The sequence below is a fragment of the Hyla sarda genome, chromosome 1, assembly GCF_029499605.1.
Source record: "Hyla sarda isolate aHylSar1 chromosome 1, aHylSar1.hap1, whole genome shotgun sequence".
Classification (NCBI taxonomy): Eukaryota; Metazoa; Chordata; class Amphibia; order Anura; family Hylidae; genus Hyla; species Hyla sarda.
This window is the reverse complement of record NC_079189.1, coordinates 194,978,391-195,002,565: the sequence shown is the minus strand read 5'-3', so window position 1 is coordinate 195,002,565 and position 24,175 is coordinate 194,978,391. Positions and strand designations below refer to the sequence as shown.

Here is a 24,175-nt window from a genome sequence, read left to right as displayed (position 1 = left end):
GTCTAGACCACCAATAGCAGGGATAGGAGGGGTGGCACGCCTGCCACCTCACTCCTATCCCTTCAGGGGGATCGTAGGTGTCTTAGACAACTGCAATCCCCCTTATATTCCGGGTCACCGGGTCATCATAGACCTGTATGACCCGAAATCGGCACAAATCGCAAGTGTGAATTCACTTGCGATTTGCGCCGATCGCCGACATGGGGGGTCTAATGACCCCCCTGGGCATTTGCAAGGGGTGTCCTTAAGTACCAAGACGCAAGGACGTATGCATACGCCCTTCATCCCCAACAGGTTAAGGACCCGGGGTTTTTCCACTATCGTTTTTTCCTCCTTACCTTTAAAAAATCATAACTCCATCAATGTTGCACCTAAAAATCCATATGATGGCTTATTTTTTGCGTTACCAATTCTATTTTGTAATGACATCAGTCATTTTATCCAAAAATCAATGGCAAAATGGAAAAAAAAATCATTGTGCCAAAATTGAAGAAAAAACTAATTTTTTTTTTAACTTTTGTTCCGTTTCACACATACTTTTACACAGTAAATTTTTTGGTAAAAATTAAAACTAATCTTTATTCTGTAGGTCCATGGGATTAAAATGATACCCTACTTATGTAGGTTTGATTTTGTCGTACTTCTGAAAAAAATCATAACTACATGCAGGAAAATTTATACTTTTAAAATTGTCATCTTCTGACCCCTATAACTTTTTTATTTTTCCGCATATGGGGTGGTATGAGGGCTCATTTTTGCACTCTGATCTGAAGTTTTTAGGGGTACCATTTTTATATTGATCAGACTTATTGATCGCTTTTTATAAATTTTTTCATTATATAAAAAGTGACCAAAAATACGCTATTTTGGACTTGGAATTTTTATGCTCGTACGCCATTGACCGTGCGGTTAAATTAATGATATATTTTATTGTCCTGCTGGAAGACGCAAGATCTCAGATGCAAACCCAGCTTTCTGACACTGGTCTGTACAGTGCGCCCCAAAATCTGTTGGTAAACCTTAGATTTCATGATGCCTTGCACACATTCAAGGCACCCAGTGCCAGAGGAAGCAAAACAACCCCAAAACATCATTGAACCTCCACCATATTTCACTGTAGGTACTGTGTTTTTTTTCTTTGTAGGCCTCATTCCATTTTTGGTAAACAGTTAATGATGTGCTTTACCAAAAAGCTCTATTGTGGTCTCATCTGTCCAAAAGACGTTTTCCCAGAAGGATTTTGGCTTACTCAAGTTCATTTTGGCAAAATGTAGTCTTGCTTTTTTATGTCTCTGTGTCAGCAGTGGGGTCCTCCTGGTTCTCCTGCCATAGCGTTTCATTTCATTTACATGTCGACGGATTGTTCGCTCTGACACTGATGCTCCCTGAGCCTGCAGGACTGCTTGAATATCTTTTGAACTTGTTTGGGGCTGCTTATCCACCATCAGGACTATCCTGCGTTGACACCTTTAATCAATTTTTCCCCTCCGTCCACTCCCAGGGAGATTAGCTACAGTGCCATGGGTTGCAAACTTCTTAATAATGTTGCGCACTGTGGACAAAGGCAAATCTAGACCTCTAGAGATGGACTTGTAACCTTGAGATTGTTGATAATTTTTCACAATTTTGGTTCTCAAGTCCTCAGACAGTTCTCTTCTCCTCTTTCTGTTGTCCATGCTTAGTGTGGCACACACAGACACACAATTCAAAGACTAAGTGAACTTTTCTCCTTTTTAGCTGCTTTTAGATTATTGATTGTTATTGATTTTTATATTTCCTACACCTGCTAATTGCCACAGGTGACTTTAAAGGAGCATCACATGCTTGAAACAATCTTATTTTCCCAAAATTTTGAAAGTGTGCCAATAATTTTGTCCAGCTCATTTTTGGAGTTTGGTGTGACATTATGTCCAATTTTTCCTCCCTTTTTTGGTTTAGTTCCAATACACACAAAGGGAATGTGTATAGCAAAACATGTGTAAGTGCAATCCTTTTCTGTGAGAAACACTTTATTTTCTAGAAAAATTTCAGGGGTGCCAACATTTATGGCCATGACTGTATATGCATGAGTATTTTACCTGAGAACAGTTGAGGAGCCATCATATCAAATAGTAAACTAAGGGACTGACATTAGGATTTGAAAACAATTTAGCAGGTATTACTTGGACCTACAGATTTGTTAGAGAGGACTATTATTTCTGATTAAAACATACATAAATACTAGGGGTGGAGATTTATAAAGCTATTTCGAAGCTTTTTTGGCTTACATTTGGAGCAGAAAATGTCTCATGTGCGCCTAAGCACTTTTCTGTTGTGTACAAGTGTACGTTAAATTGTGCAAACTCCCTTTCTTAAGACACTTATTTTTAAACTTGCAAAGGTAATGTAGAGGCTGAATTTTTGTTTTTTGCTTACGGGCGCCGAATTTATAAAGGACGTGTGACTTTTTTTTATATATAAATTTGGTGCACTTAAGGAAAAAAGAAAAAAGAAATGGCTAAAAAATTACTTACCAAAGTCATCCTTTATAAATCCCCCCTAGAGTTTTATACTAGAATTTTAGAGGAGGCTTAAAGGGGTTCTCCCATGGAAAACTTTTTTTTTTAAATGAACTGGTGCCAGAAAGATAAACAGATTTGTAAATCACTTCTATTAAAAAATCTTAATCCTTCCAGTACTTTTTAGGGGCTGTATACTAAAGTACTAAAACACTGTACTAAAGAGAAATCCAAAAAAGAAATGCATTTCCTCTGATGTCATGACCACAGTGCTCGCTGCTGACCTCTGCTGTCCATTTTAGGAACTGTCCAGAGCAGGAAAAAATCCCCATAGCAAACATATGCTGCTCTTTACAGTTCTTAAAATAGACAGCAGAAGTCAGCAGAGAGCACTGTGGTCATGACATCAGAGGAAATGCATTTCTTTTTTGGATTTCTCTTTAGTATACAGCCCCTAAAAACTACTGGAAGGATTAAGATTTTTTAATAGAAGTGATTTACAAATCTGTTTAACTTTCTGGCACCAGTTGATAAAAAAAAAAAAAAGTTTTCCACAGGAGTACCCCTTTAACCCCTTAAGGACGCAGGACGTAAATGTACGTACTGGTGAGGTGGTACTTAACGCACCAGGGCGTACATTTACGTCCTGTGCATAACCGCGGGCATCGGAGCGATGCCCGTGTCATGCGCGGCTGATCCCGGCTGCTGATCGCAGCCAGGGACCCGACGGCAATGGCCGACGCCCGCGATCTCGTGGGCGTCCGCCATTAACCCCTCAGGTGCCGGGATCAATACAGATCCCGGCATCTGCGGCAGTGCGCGATTTGAATGAATGATCGGATCGCCCGCAGCGCTGTTGTGGGGATCCGATCATTCATAACGCCGCACGGAGGTCCCCTCTCCTTCCTCCGTGCCCTATGGAGACTATTCAAGTGTAAAAAAAAATTTAAAAAAATTTTTAAAGTAAAAAAAAAGGGAAAAATCCCCTTCTCCAATAAAAAAGTAAAACGTCCGTTTTTTCCTATTTTACCCCCAAAAAGCGTAAAAATTTTTTTTATAGACATATTTGGTATCGCCGCGTGCGTAAATGTCCGAACTATTAAAATAAAATGTTAATGATCCCGTACGGTGAACGGCGTGAACGAAAAAAAAAAAGTCCAAAATTCCTACTTTTTTAATACATTTTATTAAAAATAAAATTATAAAAAATATATTAAAAGTTTTTTTATATGCAAATGTAGTATCAAAAAAAGTACAGATCATGGCACAAAAAATGAGCCCCCATACCGCCGCTTATACGGAAAAATAAAAAAGTTAGAGGTCATCAAAATAAAGGGATTATAAACGTACTAAATTGGTTAAAAAGTTTGTGATTTTTTTTAAGCGCAACAATAATATAAAAGTATGTAATAATGGGTATCATTTTAATCGTATTGACCCTCATAATAAAGAACACACGTCATTTTTACCATAAATTGTACGGCGTGAAAACGAAACCTTCCAAAATTAGCAAAATTGCGTTTTTCGTTTTAATTTCCCCACAAAATAGTGTTTTTTGGTTGCGCCATACATTTTATGATATAATGAGTGATGTCATTACAAAGGACAACTGGTCGCGCAAAAAACAAGCCCTCATACTAGTCTGTGGATAAAATATAAAAGAGTTATGATTTTTAGAAGGCGAGGAGGAAAAAATGAAAACGTAAAAATTAAATTGTCTGAGTCCTTAAGGCCAAAATGGGCTGAGTCCTTAAAGGGTTAAGGAAGCCCAGTAATGCCATATCATAGAAAATTGTATATTTTATGTTTATAAAGAGCTAGCATGTGCTCATATCTGCATCTTGCATTGACAACAGTTACATGATCTGATTTTACAGGAATAGTAAGGGATTTTCACTATTTTACCATTAGTGGTTTAGTTGTGAAGAAAATGTGACACAGGGTAGTATGCATGGGGTATGAAACAGATATAGGTATGGAATGCCAAACCAGATGTAGGAGTTATATGTGATATTTGGATTTTATTACAGAACCAAAATATGTGATTCAAAGTTCCCTGGGAACCACAGTTTCCAATGTTGGGCAGATGAGGTAGGGTAAACAAGACCTCATATGGGTCTGAAGGTGAAAAATGTAAAGTGTTATGGCTATCAAAAGACAAAGTTCTATACAACTTTACAAAAAAGTCCCACTGTAAATGAAGAAATGACCAAATGAGAAAAATACATACAGTATACAATAACTTTCCAGAACAATGTTAGTACTTTAAAAAAATTATAACTTTTTGTACAAACAGTATTCTGCTTAAAATTGTCCTCTTCTGACCCATATAACTTTTTATTTTTCCATATACAGTAGTCCCCCCGACATATGATGACCCTGACATACGATAATTTTATCAATATAGCTACTGTGCGTCGGGGCCATGGCCATGACTGCTTCAGCAGGTAATGTTTAATGTGCTCCGCTGAATGATACTTACATGTCCCCACCGCTCAGGCCCGTCATTTCGCCACTCCACTGCTGCCGCTGCCCTTCACCGTTGCTCTCCGTTGCCGTAATCACATAGCCGCTCACGCTGCCCCGTGGTCCAATAGGGGCTGCGTGAGTGGTGATGTGATGACGGCGACGGAGAGTGACAGCGCAGGGCAGTGGTGACGTAGTGATACAGCATCAGAGGAGCGGTGAACTGACAGGCCGGAGCGGTGGGGACATGTGAGTGTGATTGAGCATCTATGGTACAAATCCCTCAACATACTATGGTTTCAACAAACGATGGTCTGCCTGGAACCAATTACCATCGTATGTTGAGGGACCACTGTAAAGGGTATGTATAGGGCTCATTTTTTGCACCATGATCCGTAGTTTTTATTGGTACCATTTTTATTTTGATAGGACTTTTTGATCGCTTTTATAAATTTTTAATGGTTTATAAAGTGACCAAAAATACGCAATTCGCAACTTTTTTCTGTATTTTTTCTTGTGTACACCATTGACTGCGCGGTTTAACATAATATTTTAATAGTCCGGACATTTACGCATGCGACAATACAAATATGTTTATATTTATTTTTGTTTACATTATTTTATTTACAAAATGGGAAGGGGGGGGGATTCAAACTTTTTTTAGGGAAGGGGTAATTCACATTTATTAACTTTTTTATTCTATTTTTTTTTTTTCAATTTCCAGAGAACAGCATTGATGCAGCAGTGTTGTCAGTGACCCGTTGCTTCAGCATTGGAGCACTGATCAAATGGTGTGGAGGAAGAAAAAGGCCCTCCCCGCTGTCCTCTCAGCTGATCAGAACCTTGCGATTTTTCCATTAGTGCCCCAATCAGCTCCACTGAGCTACGGGAAATAGCTTTATGGCATTTTAGAGCTTTCTTCATAGACCTGCCGCATGGCTGTGCTGTATACATATAGCAGCAGTTGTTATGGGGTTAGTGCTTCTAATTCTGAACATGGGTATAAACAAGTATGAGTAGACTTTTGTAGAAGTTTTATTTGGAGTATGTCTAATTGCATGGAGTTGGGACAAATTCAGAATATGGTATTCTAAACATGAAATTGTGTTTGGATTCTTTGAAGTGGTTTGATACCTCTTGAATTATTATAGAACCAGTTTTTTAGTTTTTTGTTTTTTTTAGCATTAAAGGGGTACTCCGGAAGAATTTTTTTTTTTCAAATGAACTGGTGTAAGAATGTTATACAGATTTCTCAATTACTTCAATCTAAAAATCTTAATCCTTTCAGTACTTATCAGCTGCTGTATGCTCCAGAGGAAGTTGTGTAGTTCTTTCCAGTCTAACCACAATACTCTCTGTTGCAATCTCTGTCTGTGTCAGAAACTGAACACAGAAAAATGGGACATAAAACACTCAAAAAATTCACAAAAAAAGGCCACACTTACTGATTAAAGGTTACTGATACAAGCGCAGGCTAGACTCCTATTCCCATTATGATGCAGATCAGCCACAATGCTAAATAAGGGGAGGTCGCACACGTTATTATGTCACCGCCACCCCTTTATATATCTTATCTGTGTGCAATTTAAATACTAGGCAACCAGCGCCCCCTCATGAATAGAAGGCATGTGTGTGGTTGTTCATCAGTATTTTGCCCCTTATTTAGCATTGTGGTTGATCTTCATCATAATGGGAATAGGTGCCTAGCCCGCCCTTGTATCAGTAACCTTTAATCAGTAAGTGTAGCCTTTTTTCTGTAAATTTGTGTCAGGAACTGTCCAGAGCAGGAAAGGTTTGCTATGGGGATTTGCTACTACTCCGGACAGTTCCTGACACCACCAGATGTGTCAGCAAAGAGCTCCACAATTCTCATGGTTAATACATAGTTTACAAGAATGCATGCCAGCAGTGATGAAAGATTCTAAACACAATTAGTGACTCACAGGTAATGTTTTCTCTCATCAGAGTTGTTTTCTTCTCTATTTTCTTCCCGTCTGGCCCAAAACTCTATGACAAGTTCTCCTGATGACTTCTGAGGCTTCTCGGTCCCTCGCTTCTGCAGACATCTCCATCCTTAAAGGAAAACTGTCACTAAACTCCCCCCGCACTAACTAGAGGTACTGGCTGGTAGATCGTGGAAAGCTGATCAATATGCTGCCTACCATGCCCGGATCCACCCCACAGGGAGCCCGTTATCTTCATTATTCTTGATATACAAATGATCTTTTAACTGGTACAGGCGGTGTTACAATGCTCCATCTGGCACTGTGACATCAGTGCTGCTCGTCCGCAGCACCGCCGGCTTAGGAATATTCATCCCCTCCCTCCACCTCTCCCCCCTCCTCCCCGCTCAGTGCCGCTTCATGTGTACACCCGGAAGCGCAGTGGAGTCCTGTACAGAGCGGGGAGGAGAGGGAGAGACAGAGGGAGGGGATGAATATTCATAAGCCGGGGGTGCTGCGGACAAGCGGCGCTGACATCACAGTGCCAAATGGAGCCTTGTAACTCCACCTGTGCCAGTTAGAAGATCATTTGCATATTAAAAATAAAGAAGAAAACGGGCGAATGGCAGGACGGATTCGTGCATGGTAGGCAGCATATTGATCAGCGTCCCCAGTAACTACCAGCCAGTACCTCAGGTTAGTGCGGGGGGAGTTTAGTGACAGTTTTCCTTTAATAGTAAAAAAACAAAACCTCTATTTTAAGAAAATTGAGTACCTATACCCAACCTCCTAAACTAATACAGACCCTGGACTTTTGTATCTTTTTGAGAACTGCCAGACTGTCCGTGGGTCTGATGGCCCATGTTCATACACCACCCATGTGAAACCTGTCTAACTCCATATACTGCACCCTTTTCCCACCAATTATTGTACAACAGTACAAATAGTGTCCCCAGCATACATAGGGGGACAAGCCAGCCACAACCTTCTCCAACAAACAGTCCTACGTAAATAACATCACTCCCCCTTAAAGGGGTACTACGGTGGAAAACTTTTTTTTTTTTAATGAACTGGTGCCAGAAAGTTTAACAGATTTGTAAATTACTACTATAAAAAAAATTGTTATAATTTCAGTACTTATTAGCGGCTGTATATTACAGAGAAAGTTCTTTTATTTTTGGATTTCTTTTTTTTTTCTATCCACAGTGCTCTCTATTGACACCTCTGTCTGTATCAGGAACTGTCCAGAGCAGCCTAGGTTTGCTATGGGGATTTGCTCCTGTTATGGACAGTTCCTGATACAGACCGAGGTTTCATCAGAGAGCACCATGGACAGAAAAAAAAAATCCAAAATGAAAAGAACTTTCTCTGTAGTAAACAGCAGCTAATAAGTACTGGAAGGATAACGATTTTTTAATAGAAGTCCTTTACAAATCTGTTTAATTTTCTAGCACCAGTTGATTGAAAAGAAAAAAAATGTTTTCCACTGGAGTACCCCTTTAAGGCTTCCCAACATACAGTCCCATGTAGATAAAATCACTTCCCCCCAAATATACAGTCCCATATCAATTACATTAATCCCTTTAGGTTCCCCAACATCCAATTCCATGTAAATTACATTGCTCCTTTTAAGCTCCCCATCAAGGACTTCACTCCTATATGACTAGAAATGGGGGAAAAAATTGACTGTAGACTTGACAAATTCTTCTAGTCTGACATTATCGGTTTCCAGGTAATTAAAGGGGTATTCCAGGCCAAAACTTTATTTATATATATATATATATATATATATATATATATATATATATATATCAACTGGCTCCGGAAAGTTAAACAGATTTGTAAATTACTTCTATTAAAAAATCTTAATCCTTCCAATAGTTATTAGCTTCTGAAGTTGAGTTGTTGTTTTTTGTCTAACTGCTCAATGATGAGGTCATGTCCCGGGAGCTGTGCAGTTCCTATGGGGATATTCTCCCATCATGCACAGCTCCCGGGACGTGACATCATCATTGAGCAGTTAGACAGAAAACTTTAGAAGCTAATAACTATTGGAAGGATTAAGATTTTTTTAATAGAAGTAATTTACAAATCTGTTTAACTTTCCGGAGCCAGTTGATATATATATATATATATATATATATATATATATAAAAAGGTTTTGCCTGGAATACCCTTTTAATATTTAAAATATGTATTTAAAAAAATCCTAGAGTTTAACCCCTTAAGGACGCAGGACGTAAATGTACGTCCTGGTGAGGTGGTACTTAACGCACCAGGACGTACATTTACGTCCTAAGCATAACCGCGGGCATCGGAGCGATGCCCGTGTCATGCGCGGCTGATCCCGGCTGCTGATCGCAGCCAGGGACCCGCCGGCAATGGCCGACGCCCGCGATCTCGCGGGCGTCCGCCATTAACCCCTCAGGTGCCGGGATCAATACAGATCCCGGCATCTGCGGCAGTTCGCGATTAAAATGAACGATCGGATCGCCCGCAGCGCTGCTGCGGGGATCCGATCATTCATAACGCCGCACGGAGGTCCCCTCTCCTTCCTCCGTGCGGCTCCCGGCGTCTCCTGCTCTGGTCTGTGATCGAGCAGACCAGAGCAGGAGATGACCGATAATACTGATCTGTTCTATGTCCTATACATAGAACAGATCAGTATTAGCAATCATGGTATTGCTATGAATAGTCCCCTATGGGGACTATTCAAGTGTAAAAAAAAATGTAAAAAAATGTAAAAGTAAAAGTAAAAAAAAAGTGAAAAATCCCCTCCCCCAATAAAAAAGTAAAACGTCCGTTTTTTCCTATTTTACCCCCAAAAAGCGTAAAAAACATTTTTTATAGACATATTTGGTATCGCCGCGTGCGTAAATGTCCGAACTATTAAAATAAAATGTTAATGATCCCGTACGGTGAATGGCGTGAACGAAAAAAAATTTAAAAAGTCCAAAATTCCTACTTTTTTAATACATTTTATTTAAAAAAAATTATAAAAAATGTATTAAAAGTTTTTTATATGCAAATGTGGTATCAAAAAAAAGTACAGATCATGGCGCAAAAAATGAGCCCCCATACCGCCGCTTATACGGAAAAATAAAAAAGTTATAGGTCATCAAAATAAAGGGATTATAAACGTACTAATTTGGTTAAAAAGTTTGTGATTTTTTTTAAGCGCAACAATAATATAAAAGTATATAATAATGGGTATCATTTTAATCGTATTGACCCTCAGAATAAAGAACACATGTCATTTTTACCAGAAATTGTACGGCGTGAAAACAAAACCTTCCAAAATTAGCAAAATTGCGTTTTTCGTTTTAATTTCCCCACAAAAATAGTGTTTTTTGGTTGCGCCATACATTTTATGATATAATGAGTGATGTCATTACAAAGGACAACTGGTCGCGCAAAAAACAAGCCCTCATACTAGTCTGTGGATGAAAATATAAAAGAGTTATGATTTTTAGAAGGCGAGGAGGAAAAAATAAAAACGTAAAAATTAAATTGTCTGAGTCCTTAAGGCCAAAATGGGCTGAGTCCTTAAGGGGTTAAAGGGGTACTCCGGTGAAAACCTTTTTTTTTTTTTTTTTTTAAATCAACTGGTGGCAGAAAGTTAAACATATTTGTAAATTACTTCTTTTAAAAAATCTTAATCCTTCCAGTACTTATTAGCTGCTAAATGCTACAGAAGAAATTCCTTTCTTTTTGGAACACTGATGACATCACGAGCACAGTGCTCTCTGCTGACATCTCTGTCCATTTTAGCAACCATGCATAGCAGATGTATAGCAGATGCATGCTAGGGGCAGCATGGTGGCTCAGTGGTTAGCACTGCTGCCTTGCAGTGCTGGGAACTTGGGTTTAAATCCCACTAAGGACAACAATAAATAAAGCGTTATCATTATTATTATAACGTCAGCAGAGAGAACTGTGCTCGTGATGTCATCAGAGAGCATTCCAAAAAGAAAATAATTTCCTATGTAGTATTCAGCAGCTAATAAGTACAGGAAGGATTCAGATTTTTTAATAGAAGTAATTTACAAATATGTTTAACTTTCTATTAATACTATATAAATAAAGATTATTTATATGAACAAGTCCTCAAGAGCATACAAGGATACAGGATAAAGAGAAAGAGAAAGTGAAGATTAAGGATCCAATAAATGTAATTTATTAAGTAAAATGATTAAATAAAATATAATATGATTTGATATGATGACCGCTCACTCAGCAGGGCCCTTGCATGAGTGAGAAGTATAAATGCAATAAATATAGTGGCAAAAATAGAATAAAATAAAACAATAGCACCTAATCAATTAGTTAATATCTGCTGTAAGTCCCAGTATAAAATTCATCAATTGCGAGAGTACATCAGCTTAATGTCAATTCAGATCATTTCAAGTCAATTCCAGTCCTGGACTTAGTCAAAATTTCAGGAGATGCTAGAAACAATGACTCAGTTTGATAGTGTAACCGTGAAATAATAGGAGGTTTATAGATCACAGGATACACTTTGTAACAATGTACTTTTAGATAGTATGACAATGGAGTGACAAAGTGACAGCACAGTGTCCGTAAGATAGCAGCGATGATGGTACTGAGAGTAGCAGCGGTAAAGGCTCAGTGCAGCATACCTATTGCCCTGTTTAGCGAACAACTGAGCAACAATGTAGCAGCACAGTAACGTAATCAGTTCAGGTAATAGTACCGTTAGAGTCTCGGTGCACAGCACCACTCACCCTCCTGTTGAGACCTGTACGGCAGGCTGGCACCGTAGCTTCCAGTGCTTGTGTGTAGCGATGCTTGTATGGAGCAGTGTCCGTCTGTACTTCGGTCAGGGTGAGTGGCGTCTCCGGAGGTTGAAGGTGTCCTGGACTGGCACGGAAGAGCGTCCGGCCTCGCGGAGGTGATGTCCAGGAGCTTGGCCGTCCGGGGCTGTGGATGGTTAGCACGAGCAGGTGCGTGTGAATGGAGCGCTAAGCAGCGCGCGTGCAGCAGTGGTCCCGGTTTGTAGGGGCTCCAGCGGTTGAAATTTGGAGATAGAGGTTTGCAGATATGAACTTATAAAAGTGATATACACTTGACAGTAAGGTGCTAAGAGTGAGCTAGACGCGTTTCAAGTCCGCGGGCCTTTTCTTCAGTAACGACAAGTATAGGTATGAGGTGTAAAGTCCAAGGTTATATAATCCCTATACAGTGATGTCATGATCGTTAATTAGGACTAATGAGTTTAGTGTCTGGTATAAGACAAGACATGGATCCAAGAAGGATAGTCATAGAGATAAAGAAAAGAAAGGAAAGAATGGAAAAAATGCTGAAAATATAAAATATAAAATAAGATTAGACAGCAGTGGGAAAGGGAATATATATATAGATTGTAATACACATTAATTGGAGAATGGAATAAATCAAATAAGAAAATCATCCTAATGCATAGATATAGATATATGTGTATATATATATATATATATATATATATATATATATATATATATTTATATATATACACACATACAAACATGCATATATACACACACATATGCACATACACATAAATAGAAATAATAATAATAATAATATAAATAAATGCATGCTGGAATATACCGTATTTATCGGCGTATAACACGCACTTTTTAGGCTAAAATTTTTAGCCTAAAGTCTATGTGCGTGTTATACGCCGATACACCCCCAGGAAAGGCAGGGGGAGAGAGGCCGTCGCTGCCCGCTTCTCTCCCCCTGCCTTTCCTGGGGTCTAGAGCCCTGCTGCCGGCCCTTCTCTCCCCCTGGCTATCGGCGCCTCTGCCCGTTCTGCCTGCAGCAGCGCGGACCCGACCCAGGTAATTATGCCACTGGGGATGGGGGGAGGTAACGGGGCAGCGGCGCCGGCAATGGGTGCCGCTGCCGCTTCTCTCCCCCTGGCTGTCGGCGCCGCTTCTCTCCCCCTGGCTATCGGCGCCGGCAATGGGGCGCCGGCACCGATAGTCAGGGGGACAGAACGGGCAGCGGCGCCGATAGCCAGGGGGAGAGAAGCGGCAGCAGCAGGGCTCTAGACCCAGGAAAGGCAGGGGGAGAGAAGCGGGCAGCGACGGCCTCTCTCCCCCTGCCTTTCCTGGGGGTGTATCGGGGTATACACGCACACACACACCCTCATTTTACCATGGATATTTGGGTAAAAAACTTTTTTTACCCAAATATCCTTGGTAAAATGAGGGTGCGTGTTATAGGCCGGTGTGTGGTATACCCCGATAAATACCGTATGTCTATAAAAGGATATGTAGAGATAAAATATGTGTAAATATTATACATATGTAAAAATATAAATATATAAAAATGCGTAGAAAAAAAAATAAAAATATGATAAAAATTATGAAACTAGGACTGGACTGGAATTGACTTGAAATGATCTGAATTGACATTAAGCTGATGTACTTTCGCAATTGATGAACTTTAATCTGGGACTTACAGCAGATATAAACTAATTGATTAGGTGCTATTGTTTTATTTTATTCTATTTTTGCCACTATATTTATTGCATTTATACTTCTCACTCATGCAAGGGCCCTGCTGAGTGAGCGGTCATCATATCAAATCATATTATATTTTATTTAATCATTTTACTTAATAAATTACATTTATTGGATCCTTAATCTTCACTTTCTCTTTCTCTTTGTCCTGTATCCTTGTATGCTCCTGAGGACTGGTTCATATAAATAATCTTTATATAGCATTAATATATATTTCTTTAGGCCTTTTGGGTGAAGGTATCACCTTTAACCTCGAGCATATCCCACCTTGTATCCTAAGTGAGCTACACAATTCTTTTTTTTATGTTTAACTTTCTGCCACCAGTTGATTTAAAAGAAAAAAGGTTTTCCCCGGAGCACCCCTTTAAGTGACACAGCCTGGCTTACATCATTGCTTGACCTCACTTCCTTAATTGACATAGAAGGCACAGTACTTCAGTCATTGGGAATTGTGAGGTGAAGGCAAATGAGAAGGTGTGTCAAATCATGACACTTGAGCAGCATGGCGCCACCTCCTTGACACTATGAGAAAAGGCACTTTTATAAGTTTAGCTGCCACCATCAACTCCTCTCATGTTTAGCAGCAATAGACCTGAATTTTCTACAGTATATATGGACTTACAGTATGTAACTAAGGTCTTTACAAATACTTTTGCAGCCTTCTCATTCTTCCTGAGTTACTTACTTTTACTTGTATCTGTACATTTGATTATGAGTAGTAATGTTCTATTCCATTTTTTCAGAAATGACAAAAAATCTTCTAGTAATTTATGAAGAGAGTGGAAAAGAATGGGCCGTATATCTGAAGAAATTAATTACATCAAACGTACAAATCGATTATGTATATCTCTATGATGTCAATTGTCAATCAAATGAAGTAGTGGAAAACCTTACCGGCTCTACGTGGCAGTGTAAACTGCTTGTCTTAACAAGAGATATTCTGAAGATCTTCTATGAAAATAAGAGCACCAATTTCTTTGAACTTTTACAGCCCTCACATAGAGTGGTCCTGATGCTTTGTGGAGTGGATTCTCCTGAGGGACTGTATGAACTTTTTCCTTTTGAAAGAGATTGTCATGTCATCCTGCCAGATCAAGATCCCCACGATTACATCTCCATTGTATCGACTGTTTTGAATGGAGGTAAGTTGATATTTTAGACACACTTTAATGTCAGATTTACTTTTAGAATGTATGAATGAAGTATATAATCTACAAACTAGTTGTAATAGGGAATAATAAAATAGTATGTTTATTGTAGAAGATCACCATTGCATTTAGCACAGCTAGTCCAGGGACCGTGATAAAATACAATTCTGCGCAAAAAAAAGTTTAAATAGTTTTTTTTCTTGGCCATAATCACATAAGTTCTACTCTCCCCAAGCTATACAGCCATGGTAAGTATTAGAGATGAGCGAATTTTGGAAAAATTCTATTCTGCCGATTCACCGAATTTTCCCCCAAAATTTGTTTTGGTCCGAATTTATTTGCAGTGAATTGCTATTAAAAACAACTATTTCTGGCCTACAGAGAGCCTCAATAGAGGTGTAGAACACTTTGCCTTGCTGTAACATGCATTGGGTGTGTGATGGGTTAATGAAATAATACTGTTATTCAGTATGACCTGCAGATCAGAGGCGTCGCTCTTAGAATCACTGTTGCAGAGCGGCACAATGATTGAGCCAGGAGGTGGCATCAGTATGAGGAGCCCATATAGTGGCTAAATGACACAGCGTGGAGGTGGCGGCAGCATGAGGAGACCATATAGTGGCTGAATGACACAGTGTGGAGCTGGCGGCAGCATGAGGGCCCCTCACACAGCTCAAGGCCTGCCCCCCCCCCCCCTGTTCCATGTAGAGATACATGAAGGGGGTGTGCCGGCCGCAGCTTTCTGCGGGGTACAGACGTCAGCTTCCAGAAACTGCCAGGGCCTATGCAGGAGATTGCGGGGGGGTCCCAGCGCTTAGACCCCCCTACGATCTATGACTTATCCCCTATGCTTGGATAGGGGATAAGTTATTTTCCACCAGACTACTCCTTTTAAAGAGGGGCCTACCCAAACTATATGGAAGCAACTATTAACAGAGGGGCCTACCCAAACTATATAGGGGGCTTCATGTAGTTGTGGTAGGCCCCTCTGTAAATAGTTGCCCCTATAGTTGTGGTAGGCCCCTCTGTTAATAGTTGCCCCCATAGTTGTGGTAGGCCTGGGCCCCTCTCAGAGAGGACTACAACTATATGGGGAGAAAAGTATAAGCAAATAGGGGCCTACAACAACTATATGGGCCGGGGCACAATTTGCCACTATATAGTTGTTGTACGCCCCTTTCTGCTTTTAACCGTTGCCCCAATGCTGTATCAATACGCAGCGGCCGTGTGCAGGGGTGAAGCTAGAAACCACAGGGCCCTGATGCAAAAAATTACCTCGAGGCTCCCTACCCCTCCCCCCCCCCCCCCCCCCCGGGCATTTCATAATAAGTAGCCCATTTTTTTGGTTGGGGTCCGACTGCTGAGACCCCCATTTATCACCTTGGTTGAAGTGGTACTCCAGCTGTTGGAAAGCTAAAACTCCCATCAGGTCTGGAGGGCCTCTGGCAATGGGAGTTGCAGTTTTGTAAGAGCTGGAGAGACACAGATTGGACACAGTTTTACCCATCATCACTGCAGAACTTACAAGTGACTACAGCTCTGATGGGACAGTCAGGAGAACACACAATGATATCAATGACCTGAGTGACGTCATCTGACTTGAGGGATATCTTCTCTGTTATCTTTTCTTCTTCATCTGGTCCAGAGACCAGGTCTTCCTCCATCTCCATCTTCTCTGCAGAGTCTGACATCCAGACATCATTGGCTCCTCACTGTCAGCAGATCCTCATCCTCTGTATGAAGACAGTCATCATTATAACCTTGCCAGAAAGTGTACCCTAAATAAAATACTGCCCCACACTGTACCCTGAGTATAATCCTGTCATACACTGTACCCTGAATATAATACTTCCATACACTGTACCCTGAATATAATACTGCCATACACTGTACCCTGAATATAATACTGCTATACACTGTACCCTGATTATAATACTGCTATACACTGTATCCCCTAAATATAATCCTGCCATACACTGTACCCTGAATATAATACTGCCACACACTGTATCCACTGAATATAATACTGCCACACACTGTACCCTGAATAGAATGCTGCTATACACTGTACCCAATAAATATAATCCTGCCACACACTGTACCCTGAATATAATGCTGCCCCACACTGTATCTACTTAAAATAATCCTGCCACACACTGTACTCTGAATATAATACTGCCAGACACTGTACCCTGAATATAATACTGCCGCACACTGTACCCTGAATATAATACTGCCAGACACTGTATCTACTGAATATAATCCTGCCACACACTGTACCCTGAAAATAATACTGCCACACACTGTACCCTGAATATAATACTGCCACACACTGTACCCTGAATATAATACCTCCACACACTGTACCCCTGAATATAATACTGCCACACACTGTACCCTGAATATAATATCTCCACACACTGTACCCACTGAATATAATTCTGCCATACATGCATACACATTATATATACATATACACCCCCTCTTATCCTCTGTGTCCTCATCACTCCTCATCACCCCCATAACCCCCGCCAAACCTCTCATCACTACTATAACCCCCCCCCCCCCCCCGCGACTCTCATCACCCCTATAACCCCCTGCACCTCTTATCACCCCATAAGCAGGTGAGGGTAAAAACTTTCCCTGTAAGGCCCTACTCTCGCCCTATTAATTCCCTTCTTGGCAAGTGTCACTCACCCTAAAATGGGGGCCCCACACAGGAAACTCTTTATTTTGACCTAAAAACTGGGAAATGGCAGTGTTTGTAGAATGAAATAGGGAGAGTAATTAATAATGCAAGAGTAGGGCCTTACAGGGGAAGTTTTTACCCCAACGGTTACAATGGACCATACGTTGTTCCCTTCCACCTTTTAGAGGTCTTTGCATCACATCAATACTTGGTGGTGTAGGTGGCACATGGTGTTTTTTGCACACCTTTCCTTTTGTTAGAGTAAAAAAAAAATTGGGGTACATATATTTTATCCTAAGAAAAGTTGAGTTTTAGCTAATGCATATCCTCAATACTTACTTGTGGTCTGATGCCGAGGAATGTCTGTAACTGGGGAGCAGCACCTCAAAGAGTACCTGTCATCATCTAAACTTTCCCTGATCCCCCTTCCCATCTGTCCCCTTCTCTAACTATGCCTATCCCTGTGTTTATTGAGGTTTAAAATGCTGTGGAAATACCTTTTTTTATCCCTCTTCTTTAGCTCACGAACACTGTCTTTCTGAGGGGTGGAAGGAGGCGGGTCCTGGCAGGCATGATGTCACATGAAGCTTGGCTGGGACTCTGCTTCTGCCAGTCTTCCTGTATGCTGCTCTTCCTCTGCAGCAGTGTTTCCCAACCAGGGCACCTCCAGCTGTTGCAAAACTACAACTCCCAGCATGCCCAGACAGCCAACAGCTGTCCAGACATGCTGGGAGTTGTAGTTTTGCAACAGCTGGAGGCACCCTGGTTGGGAAACACTGCTCTGCAGTGGGCATACAGACTAAGTACAGATGAGGGATGGCAGCCTGTCTCTCTCTCTCTCTCTCTCCTGTGTCTCTCTGCACTAAAAAGTCAATGCTGAGAACCAGGGGCTGAGGGAGCAATTACAGAGGCAGTAATTAAGATGAATGTCAGGGGGGGGGGGGGGGTACAGAGCAGGGAGTGCAGTGAGATAATACAATGTATAAGATAATGTGTGGTGAGGGGCAGGGAGAACACAGAGCAGGGGAGGGGGAGGTGACTGGCCTCTGTTATATGAGAGGCATGTGTAGGCTTGTAGCTCACAGGCTATGAGCGAGTCCTGAGCTGAGAGCACTAAACTTCCGGTGGAAGGACCAGAGCCCTTCAGCATTAGTCCTAAAAGCTGTACACTTACTATGAAAAGCATAGGATGCTGCTTGCAGACCAGGCATAGAAGAGTGACCCCTAGTGGCCAAAAGTATAAAATGAAAAAACTGGTATAAATATTAATATTTTTTAATGAAGATATATTACAATATCTCTTCATTAATGATTATGAACAACATATTAAAAGTTTTTGTTGATGACAGGTAGTCTTTAAATATATTTAGCACTATCCATATTTGTGAAATGTTGGTGTGGCACCATGGTCAATCTACTCTGATGCATCAGGCATTGGTGGGTGGAAATCCTGACTGATCTATGCCTGATTCATCTTCACAAAGGTCAGTTAGTGTTGGGTGCGAATATTCGCATTTCAAATTTTTATCGCGAATATCGCAAATTCACGAATTTGTGAATATTGCGAATATATCCACTATATGTTCAAATTTGTTCCGCATATGCGCATATTCGCATATGCATATATTCGCATCTGTGAATATTCGCATATGTGAATATTCGCATATGTGAATATTCGCATATTCCTTCTTTTCACTTGTGGGCCAATTAGAATGATGCAAATACACCTGTCAGAGGTTATCAACAACTTCCCTAGCAACTAATAGTAAAGTTGCCCACCCCCTTACTGTTTTCTTCCTCGAATATGCAAATATGTGAACATAACGAATTCGTGAAATTCGCAATTATAGGACGAATATTCGTGTAAATATTCGTGAAATATGGCCAATGCTGCTCATCACTAAGGTCAGTCTCTCCACATTTTTTCATGGACAGACGAGTTCTCCTTGGAGTTACTATGGCCCCTGCCGCACTAAACACCCGCTCTGATGGCACACTACTGGCCGGCCAGGACAGCTTTTCCAGGGCAAACTCTGCTAGTTGTGGCCACAAATCAAGTTTGGCTGCCCAGGAGTTCAGAGGATCTTCAAGGTGTGTTGGCATGGTCATGTCAAGTTATGCCACCACCTGCTGGTTCAGGTCCTGCTCCAGGTCTACCTGCTGTTGATGAGTTGCTTCACTATGCGGGTGAAGAAAGCTATTCATCAGCGACTGTAGACTCAGGCTGCTGCTGATGGTGCTTGTATTGCTCCTACCACCCCACCCTTCCCCAGAAGCCATGGCAGTGGAAGGTGAGCGCAGAGGGCCCCCCGAGTCAGACCTGCAAGAGGATGGATGATGACGCAGATAGGCATCTGCCAACTGACTATGAAGGATGTCTCTCTAGTAGGTCAATTTGTCCTCCCTCTCAGTGGGTGTAAAAAAGGCCCCTATTTTGTGCCGGTAGCGAGGGTCCAATAAGGTGAAGATCCAGAAGTCATCCCGCTGCTGAATGGTAACAATTCGGCGGTCACTACGCAAGCAAGTGAGCATGCATCGTGCCATTTGTGCAAGTGACTCGGAGGGACTCCTTGCCTCCATCTCCACTGCATACTGCCACGGTGTGTCTGGGTCCTCTGTCTCGCCTTCCTCATAACCCTCTAGCTCCTCTAGCTGCTCCCGCTCCTCCTCTTCTGTCAGATGACTAGAAAAATCACCCATATCGCAAAGCCTAAACTGTGCTCAACTGTGCCCCTCCCCTACTCCTCCTCCAGTTCAGCCCCCATAGGACTCATATGGCCGTGAGATGTAGGCGCCACATCTCCAGTGCCCTGACCTGCCATTGTTTCCAACACTTTTTGTAGTAGATGAAGCAGTGGAATTAAGTTGTTCATCCCGTAATCCTGGCAACTGACTAATAATGTGGCTTTCTCAAAGGGCCTGAGAAAATGTCAGGTGTCACTTATGAGCTGCCACTGGTTGACATTGACGTTACACAGGGGAGTCCCCCTATCCACTTGGAGCATCAAGAAATCGGTGATGGCTTTTCTCTGTTCATCTGGTCGGTCCAACATATGGAGGGTGGAATTCCAACGTGCGGAAACGTCGCAAATCAGACTATGTTGGGGGATGCCGTTCTGATGCTGCAGCTCAAAGAGGGTGTGCTTTGCGGTGGCTGAAGTGCATGCAAAGTTTCCTTCCCATTGTTTCTATTTCTTGATGAATGATTTTTCGCAGTTCCTCCCCTGTGTGACTCTGTTCGCCAAGGCAAACCATGTGAAGAACAGCGAAGGATGAGGAGGCGGAGTTGCACACTTTCACAGGACCAATGGCCTGAGAGTGTGGAGGAGGAAGCGGCTTGACCTGTCCAAGTTGCTATTGGGGCTGTGCAGGAACCACATTCACCCAGTGGGCCCTATAGACATGTATTGTCCCTGACCTTAGTTACAGCTCACCACGTCGGCTCTGCCGTGCCCTTTGGTGCACATCAGAAGCCTTAAGGACTGGCCCACCTTCTGTTCCACAAAATTGTGCAGGGCTGGTACTGCCTTATTCGCAAAGAAATTACAGCTTGGGACTCTCCACCTCGGCTCGGCACAGGCCATAAGTTCTCTGAAATGTGCAGAGTCCACCACTTGAAAAGGGAGGGACTGCAGCACGAGCAACTTGGACAGGAGCACATTCAGCTTCTGCACCGTTGGATGAGTGAGCACATACTGTTATCTCTTGGATATGGGTTCGCCGAAGGATTGCTGGCGGAATAACTGACGCGAAGTAGGAGGAGCAGGAGCATCTGGAGCAATAGAAGATGGATATGACACACAGCTCCCTTTGGCTGGCTGAAAGAGGGAGCGGAGTGCAACTGGGTGATGCAGCAGGCTGGACCACCACATCGGAGCCATGGTTCTCCCAGGCCGCTTTATGGTGGCGAAGCATATGTTGACGCAGGGCCGTGGTGCCAACATTGGGACCCTAGCCACGCTTCACCTTCTGCCGACATATCTTGCATGGGGCTATGTGAACCTCCTCCGGATGCTTGATGAACTGCTGCCACACCGCCGAGTAGCTGATTTTCCCACCAACAGTGCGCACTGATTGACGGCTACTGCCGCCGACTCCAGGAACTCCTGTTTCACTACCTCCTGGGAAGGTAGGCCGCCGCAAAGCAGGTGGTCTACCCCGGGCATGTTTGGCCCTAGACTTTCCACTTCTGCCACCATGCTGACTGCCAACCATGCTACTACCTTGCTGGTTCAGCTGCTCCCTCACGGGCAACCTGCAACCCTCTTCTCCTGAAGATGATAAAGCCCCTTCTGCACCGGGCTCCTAATTGCGATCGGCTTCATCATCATCAACAAGTGCCCTCCTTAGGTTCCTCATCAGTTTCTGCTTCAGGACCCTGAATGCTGACAACACCACCTCCCATGTCACTCTCCTCATCACTACTTGTCTCCTAGCAGTGTAAGTGGTGGATGTTTCCTCCGCTTCTTGGCAGGGCAGTAGCTGCTGACTGTCCTCTATTAGATCTTCCTCACTAAATAGTGGAGCTGAATCCACAGCATAAGATACTTCTTTAGGGGAGGGAACAAGACAGGACAGAGGCAATGGGAGAACAGGGATTGCTCCCGGGCCGTGCCAACTGAGGATTGTGTCTGAGGAACCCAGCGACTGTTGACTGGGGGTATCAGATGTCACTTGGGATGAAGTGGATTACCGTGTTAACCAATTGATGACGGCAGATGGGTTGCTGTTCGAGACACAACCACTAGCTGATACCAAGAGCATAGGCCTCTCACTGCGACTCTTGCTGCCACTCGCCCCTGGTCTGTTGCGACCTCTGTCTGATGAATTTAGGCCTCTGCTACTCCTCTGTGCACGTCCTGGCACTTCTCTGCCTGACACACTTTCTCTGCCTGACATACTTAGTGCGTATGGGGGGGGGTACAATATGCTCCAGTACACAAACAATATTTGTGTACAACACCAGCCGGTGTGTACTTTTGGCTGGCCTTTCACAGTATCTAGGCCCTTAAGACTTTAACAGGAATAAAAAAAAGTACACCACTTAGATGTACGTATGTGGTATGCACTTATGATGGGAGGACAATACGCTCCAGTATGCTTAAAACAGTATTTGTGTTCAACACCAGCAGGTGTGTACTTTTGGATGGCCTTTCACAGTATCTAGGCCCTTAAGACTTTAACAGGAACAAAATAGTACACCACTTAGATGTAAGTATGTGGTATGCACTAAAGAGGGGAGGACAATGTGCGCCTGTACGCTTATAACAGTATTTGTGTACAACACCAGAAGGTATGTACTTTTGCCTGTTCTTTCACAGTATCTTGGCCCTTAAGAGTTTTACAGAAACAAACTAGTACACCACTTAGATGTACATATGTGGTATTCACTTATGAGGGGAGGACAATGCGCTCCAGTACGCGTAAAACAGTATTTGTGTACAACACCAGAAGTACACACCTGTGCTACAGCACACAGTTGCTGTGTACTACACCCAAAATTGCACTTTCACTATCAATCTCAATCCCTTCCCTATCAGTGCTTCTAGGCTGGATTTGGGCTTGAGTTGAATTGCTGCTGTAAACAATATTTTCTGTGCAAAACACTGCTCTCTGTCCCTCTATGTATTAGAATGCTGATGTGACTGGGAGGTGAATCGCTGGTGTAAAAATGTTTTTCTGTGCAACACACAGCGCTGTCTGTCCCTCTGTCCCTCTCTTTCTCTCTGCAATAAAAGGCTGAAGTGACTGGCCGCAAGATGGCTGCCGTTTATATAGGGTTGTGACATCACAGGGGTGGCTGGCTGATGATAGGCTGCATGCTGCATGTGATTAAGGTTCATCCCGCCTACCCTTGTTCCCGCCTTCCCAGGATTCCTTGCCCCATGTCCTCACATGTGGATACGCCATTTTAGATGCCCTGGAACCTGGACCTCACTAAATGGAGTTTAATGAAGCGCTGATATTCACATTCATTGTGAATCAAATTTTTCCTGAAATTCGTAATGAATTCGGATTCGTCAGATTCGATTAGCTCATCCCTAGTAAGTATGAATTATAATAGAATGGCAGTCAAGTATGTTCCATGTAGCTCCAATCTAATGTTGTTGGAATGACAGAACAACACTACATTAGGCTGTTTTTCTCATTTCCATAGAATTTGCAAACATGTTTGAACATTACCATTTTAGATCTCTTCATTGCCATGGTCATGTGGCTGGTAGTTATAAGGCTAGGTTAACACTGCGGAATCTCCGGGCAGAAAATTTCCGCCTGGAGATTCTGAGAGCGCCCAGCGCCAACAGAATTATTCGGCGCTAGGACCTTGCGGACACTGCAGTCTCCAATAGATTGCAATGTGTTCCGCGAGTATTTCCGCCTGAAGAATGATAAACGCCATTCTTCAGGCGGAAATTTTCAAGCTGATTTTCTGTTCACAAATTCTGCTTCACAAATTCCGAAGTTCCGTAGTGTTAACCAAGCCTAAGAATCCTAATATTGATCAGAAGCAAGGGATATGCAGCTTTTTCTGAAGGACCCCAAACATATGTACATAACCTAGGTGTGACTTCAAGGGGTTGAGCTTTCTTTACTCAATCTTGCTTTCTCCTTCCACCTAGACTGCAAAATGAGCATAAATCACACCCTACTGCCACTACTTATGTCATGAACCACTGTACCTAGGTCCAGGTTTCAACCCAGCAAATGTGACTGTGGGTACTCTGCTTCTGCATTCACTTTCCCACATACCTATTGCAATGGGCCGCAAACAAGTCCACACAGCCACACACAAACGTTGCCACCATCCGTCACTTATGGCAGACAGGACAACCCAGTTTCAATGCTCAACCAGATAACATGCACAGGCAACATCTTGGGTGCCTAGGTTCTTTAGGGCTAA

At 42.3% G+C, this 24,175-nt stretch overlaps 1 protein-coding gene across 3 annotated transcripts in view; it reads left to right on the top strand.

Annotated features, from left to right (window-relative positions):
- BANK1 (B cell scaffold protein with ankyrin repeats 1) overlaps positions 1 to 24,175 on the top strand; it is a 472,180-nt gene that overhangs the window by 41,144 nt on the left and 406,861 nt on the right. For all 3 annotated transcript variants that reach the window (XM_056566500.1, XM_056566509.1, XM_056566520.1), the window contains exon 2: positions 14,181 to 14,579. In XM_056566500.1, the coding sequence (XP_056422475.1) occupies positions 14,183 to 14,579 (397 nt within the window). In that variant the 5' untranslated portion in view covers positions 14,181 to 14,182. The remainder of the gene's footprint in view (positions 1 to 14,180; positions 14,580 to 24,175) is intronic.